This window comes from Parasteatoda tepidariorum, unplaced genomic scaffold (assembly GCF_043381705.1).
Source record: "Parasteatoda tepidariorum isolate YZ-2023 unplaced genomic scaffold, CAS_Ptep_4.0 HiC_scaffold_2560, whole genome shotgun sequence".
NCBI classification, from domain to species: Eukaryota; Metazoa; Arthropoda; class Arachnida; order Araneae; family Theridiidae; genus Parasteatoda; species Parasteatoda tepidariorum.
The window spans coordinates 1084-7681 of record NW_027261573.1 but is presented as its reverse complement, the minus strand read 5'-3'; the positions used below and the strand labels follow the sequence as shown (position 1 = coordinate 7681).

General features: G+C 25.3%; 1 protein-coding gene across 1 annotated transcript; it reads left to right on the top strand.

Moving 5' to 3' along the window:
• Positions 1 to 6149, top strand: LOC122273389 (voltage-dependent calcium channel subunit alpha-2/delta-3-like; the record flags this gene model as incomplete). Its single annotated transcript, XM_043057467.2, has 4 exons — positions 1 to 136; positions 1327 to 1386; positions 2886 to 3087; positions 6086 to 6149. Coding segments are annotated over exons 1-4 (428 nt in total), but the record flags the coding sequence as incomplete, so codon positions are not given.
• Between the last annotated feature and the right edge of the window lie 449 nt (positions 6150 to 6598).

Sequence of the window (6598 nt, the reverse complement as noted above, 5' to 3'; positions counted from 1 at the left end):
TTTACTCTATGAATTCTCATAGTACTTCATTGTTATGTACTTCATTGTTGTCTCTAATCCTTTTCTGAATTTCATCAAGTTGTTGACATTTAAAAAGTTGATAACAGTCAAAAGATCTGATGTTATGTTCTTTCTTGTAAGTTCAATTTAGTTTTCTAAACCATCATAAGTATAGGTGAAAATTAAGTTCTCTAGCAGAGTTCATGACACCCGGTGGCTGAGTGGTCGCGCTCCCGCACCACAGGTCCTGGGTTCGATCCTCAGTCCAGGCAACTCAGTTGACTCAGCCTTACATCCCTTCAGTGGGTCGATAAATGAGTACCAAGCATGCTTGGGAACTAAAAACTGGGGGTTCCGCGTTTGGCTGACAACCTGGCCGGAACAACTGCTCCTGCACCCCAGAGCCCAAAGTCAAGAAAGCTGAGGTAGTCCTTGGCTATAGTCCTTGGAACTACAAAAAAAAAAATAGCTTTTTTGACCACTGATTTTGTTTTATTTATATATGTTTACAGTTTACAGAATTACAATTATTTTTCACTTGTATTTAATATGCACTTAGATCGTTAAGAATAAATTTGTGTAAAATTTGGAGTATTTTACTTTCTTATGAAAATTTAACACTTTAAAGGAAAAGTAAGCTATTATAATACTATCAATCCTGAAAAGATATTATGTCCTTTATTTTAGTTACATGAAAAAGAAAGTTCTATTTATATTAAATTAGTACAATATTAAATTGGCTATTTCAAATAGCTTAGACAATAATATAAACGTTTTATAACAAATTTACAAGTTTGTAATTTTCTAATATAATATTTATTATTGCTGTACATCATTCAACTTTCCTATTTAAACCTTTCCAACTGACGTAGTAAAACCTTGATTATCAAAATTACCAATTAATTTGTAGTTTATAACATTTTACTAAGTGTACAAACTCTGATTTATTATGAAGGTGCTATACCTGAAGCTAATAATAAAAAGAGTCATAAGTATAATTAAATATTGCTTTTTAATACTAAATCACCATTCATATTTTTATGCTTTATAAATTGTAGATGTTAGATGATTTGAACATTGTAATTTATATGAATAATGATTACTGATTAAGCATTGGAACAGTAATTTTTGAGTGGAAATCAGAATATAGTTAAAAATTATTGTTGAGTCTTTAGCAAACTTATCAAGTAGGTTTGGTAGCAAATCAAGAAATGTCTGGAATAATTCGGGTACTACTGTTCTTTTATTTCTTGCAGAAAAAAATTAAACTTAAAATGTATGTATTCATATTTTATGCCTTATGTGGATTTTTTTTCCCTTTCTCAGCGAATTGCAGAAGTGGCAGAACATGCAGCTGCTGGATATCAATTTGGTGAAAATGTTAAAGTTAGTAATAGTTACATTTTTCATTATTGTTCCATGATTATTTCGAATGTTTATTAGGCTTCTTTCTTGTTTCTTGTTTTAAACTTAAGCACATTATTATAAATTCATTGAAAAACTTATAAAAAAAAAAAATGTTAAGAAGTTAGTGTTCACTAACTTTAAATAAAATAAAAACTGATTATAAAGTTTAAATGTTAATTTTCAGCTGACTTACCATTATTTTATCTCCTATATACTTTTAAATGACCAATTTAAATTTATTAAAAAATTTTGAACTCCCTTTTATGGCATTTTAAGCATTAATTTATCATTTTAAAAGCTTTTAGAGAAATTAGAATGATTTTACATTTAAAAAAAATTATTTAATTGAAATTAAAAAAGTATTTTCTGATTCTAAAAACTTTTTTTAAAAGAAAATAAGGATCTTCTCAAGTTTATTTCCCCAGTCACTTTGGTTTTAGATTCTTGGATTAGGCTTCTTTGTATCTTGTTTCAAACTTAAGCACATTATTATAAATTCTTTGAAAACTTTATGAAAAAAAAACATGTTAAGAAGTTAGTGTTCACTAACTTTAAATAAAATAAAAACTGATTATAAAGTTTAAATGTTAATTTTCAGCGGACTTACCATTATTTTATCTCCTATATACTTTTAAAAGACCAATTTGAATTTATTAAAAAATTTTAAACTCCCTTTTATGGCATTTTAAGCATTAAAACTGCTAAGTATTTTTTTTTATCATTTTAAAAGCTTTTAGAAAAATTAGAATGATTTTAACTTTAAAAAAAATATATATATTTAATTGAAATTATAGAACAAAAATGTTAAATAAAAAATATTTTTTGCATTGTCGTATGTATTATGATGCTTATGGATATTTTAATAGATAAATCTTTATTTGTGCTTCCTGAAATGAAAAAGCTTCTTTGTTTTATTTTAAAACATTTATTGTATGTTTCTTAAATGTTTCTATCTCTTTTTATTTTCATTAATATTATTTAAACATTGTTGTTCTACATTTAAAAAAAGTGTTGCTTTATTTAACATTAAATTCTATTTAAGGATGATATTTATCAAGCATATATCTCTTTTAACAAACTTTTATTTCGACTTAGAAATGTCTCTCTTTCGCAGTAAAAAAAAAATTACCCTCCTATCTTTTATCGGCCTTTGCAAAGCTTGTTCTCTGAATGTTTTGAGATTTACAAGTTAATTTTTAGCAGCTGATTGCCGTGTTTGAGGGAATTTTGATTTAAGATTTTTTTTTTTTTAATTTGACTTTATTTTCCTGATATTTTTACTTTATTTTCCTGTTAACATATGTGATTAGTTTGATAAAATTTAAGAAGAAAAAAAGAAATCAAATTAGAGAGCTAAACACAGCATTTATGAAGGGTTCAAATATTGTTTTTCCACACATTCTGTTTAATGATGCTTTCTTAAGTTTGTTAAATAAAAAACAAACCATATACAATAAAATAAATTTTTGTCATTTCAGCATGAATATTATAATGCTCGAATGGAAGAGAAAGAGGTTGAAGTAGAAAATAATGAAATTGATTCTAATGATGTAGTAACTAAAAGAAAGCCCAAAAAGAGTATTAGAGATCTAGATATGAAACCGCACCGAAATTTTGCTAATGCTCCTGTAAATTTCAAACATAGCTCTGTTCATGTACCTACAAATGTTTATGATAAAGGTAATGTAAACATTCCGCATTTTTTAACTGAAGTTTTTTAAATAAATGCTGTTGTTTTTTCTACACATGATATTGAAGTCATCTCTACTTTATTTTACATGTAACTAATTATAAAAAAAAAACATGCAACTTGCATTAAAGAAGTAAATATCATTAATAATAATTTTTATTTCTTAGATATAAATAGATTTTACTGCCTGTCCACCATTGAAAGGCTATTTATTTTCAAACAATTTTTGTGACTGGAATGTCATTTTGCTAAACTATCCTCATTGGCACAAAGCTTTCTCCCAGCTTACTGTCATTTCTTTTATCTTCCTTTGGTTTTAGTTTTTACTAAGGATGTAATTAACGAATATGGGACAAATTCGGTCCTTTTGCATAATATTCGGTTAGCCGAATACTTTGCCAAATATTCGGCAAAGTATTATCTGGAAAATTATTTTTCAACAAAGTGTTGTTTTTTTTTTCTTTAGAGGAAGGGTTATTTGAATAGATTTAATAAAGGATTATCTGAAATCGTATTTTTTACTATGCATTATTAGAAGATATTTTTACGCGTGTTTGTAAGTTCTAATTAAGTTAATTAGTTAGTATATGTTTTGAAAGACAAACGGAAAAGCGAAATGTGAAGAATCATAACTAGATTACTTTATACTGAAACATGAGTTTTGTAATGCTGATTTTTTTTTTTTTTTTTTTAATATTTACATTCAGGCAAATCAGTTTTGTCGTGTTTTCAACATTTTGTGTCTTAAAAATTGAGAACTTTTTCTTATTTTTTCATTTTCGTCTTTTTTTCTGTATTAACACTGCATTTCCAATCGACTTAATTCTTTTATTGTCACATTTTTCCTGTACAATAAGACTGATAACCAATGACATGGAAAACTGTTATTCTCAACGTTAAAGTTATATTTCAGAATTAGGAAGAAAAAACATTTCTGCCTCTCTTTTGCTAACTTTCATTTTTATCGTCATTTTTTAAAGAGCATCTCTAATGAACGTTATTCTTTTATGGTCACTTTTTTGCAAAAAAGTTGAATTGAGATTTTTTAGTATTAAATCTTAACTTTCATTTAAAAATTAGAACAATTTTTGTTTTGGCTTCTATCTAGCTTTTTCAAAAATATTTTTGTTTTTATTATGGCACGACAATTAAGAGTATTTCTATTAGTCTTTAAACTTCATTTTTTCTTGAAAATAAGGTAATTGGAAAACTGAGATGCTTAGCTTTAAAATTTTCTTTCAAAAAGTCATCGATTTTCTTTGAGAAATCATCGAATTTTATTTTTTCGGTTTTGCTTTTTTCTATAACCTTTTTTTATATGGGCGTTTTTATGATACTGGTACTTTTTTAAAAATGTTTCCGATAAAGTTTTTTTCTCTTTCAACGTATTACAGATAATTTTTTCTGGAAAATATTATTTTTAGCATTAAAATTTTGTTTTAAAAATGAAGACAATATTTTTTTTTCTATTTTTTTTTTCAACTTTGCAACTTTAGTTTTTTTAATAGCTGTTAGAGAGTTTTTTTTTATCTTAAATGTTTTTAATTATTTTAATATCTGATTATCTTTATTACCCTAAGCATTTTTATTGAAGTTTTTTTTCCTTTACCTCATACTAATAATACAGCTAAATATTGATTATTTTTCAATAAGGACTAAACTTATTTATTTATAAAAACTGGCATTTATTAATAATTTTAAAAAAGGTTGTTATTTTGGCGCCGAATATTCGGTATTTGGCCAAATCACTATTCATTACATCCTTAGTTTTTACATAACCACTACTTTAATTAAATGACTTTAATTAAACGTCTTTTGACTTTCAATTAGCTTATTCTTGTTATAGTAAAGACTGTTGTCATATTGTATTTATTTACCAATTGAACTTACTCAAAAAATTTTGCTACCAATTGTAATGGTATGTTACTGGTACTTTTGAATTTAAAATCTTTTAAACTAAGCTACCTGTACTCTACTATAATTTAACTTTCAATAATCTTCAAATNTTGCGAATATCCAATATATGAATAATGAATGTCCTCTATATATTGTAATACAAATATAATTTAAGAAGTTTTACTTCACTATCTTTTATTATTATTATTATTAAATTAATAATTTTTTATTTAAAGTTCATAAGTTAAATATTTCCACAAGCGTTTGACATATTTTTACATTTTTCTGCTATAAAAATTTATTAAAATAATAGTATTTGAGCATGTATCGGAACATCGTTTTTAAGTAATAAGCTAATAAACTCAGCTATATCATTTTAGCCGCAATTTTTATACCACTTCAGCTATACTACTTTAAAACTTGCATGTTTTTTGGATTTCTTTTAAAGCTTTAAGGATCTTAAAAATCATTTTTAAACCTAACCTTCTCTTATTGGTATTAATTTTTTTTTTTTTCATTTGTGTGTGTATATGTGATTAAAAAGTAAATTTCCCCTAAAATTGTCCCTAAATATTTTACTACTATCATATTATATTGATTTTGCATTAAAAAATAGCTGCAATTAGCTATTGTTGATTAAATAAATGCTGAAACTGCAACTGTCATCAATTCAGAAGACCATGACAAATTATTTTGTTGGATACTTTTTTTTAAGTGCAGAAGCATTTAACTATAGTTATAATTGATGTATTCCTAGTTTAAAAATGGAAATAGTAAACTAGTAAAATTGACCATATTAGTCTCTGATAACTTATATCTAATAATGTCACTTCATGTTTTTTAAATTATCTAATTTTTTTGTGTTTCTTTTATACAAATTATTTTAAATTAATTGTACTCAAATATAACAAGTGCTTTAGATTAACTAACTAGTTTTTGAGTAATACTGTTTCAATTTATCTTTATTTCAATTCCAGTCTCTGTGATATAAAATTAAAAAAATCATACATTTTTCTATTTTGTTAAGCAATTAATTATTGTTATTATTTTTAAGCTATCTTCACTTTCAAAAGTTTTTCTTCCTTTTTACAGCCACTACTTGGGTCAAAGAAGGCAGGGAAAAGCCAGACCTTTATGATTGCCGAACTCGCTCTTGGTGAGATTTAAAATTTTGATGGGATATCTGAAAATGTATTTTATATTTAAATGAATTCCATTAAAAGCTTTATTACAGGTTTTCCAGAGGTCTTAATTTTAATAAGTAGTTACAAAAATTGAATGTCACTTAATAATGATGTTACTTTATTTAATTATTCTCATAGCATCATTATAAATGTTATTTTACATTTCCCATGTTTCAACCTTTAGTATTATGCTTAATGGATGGGACATAGTTATCATTCCTTCCATGAAGCATATTAGTATAGCACTATATATGAATGTTAATATAAAGCAATACCATCATTTATATCTTTGCAATCTTCAGATGTATAAAATTTTAACTTAGTTTAATAAAATCAAGCAGTTCTAATAATATTTATTAACCTTTTGAAATTTAAAAAAAAATTAAGCAAGTTAAAACATGGTTATTACAGTTTTAACATA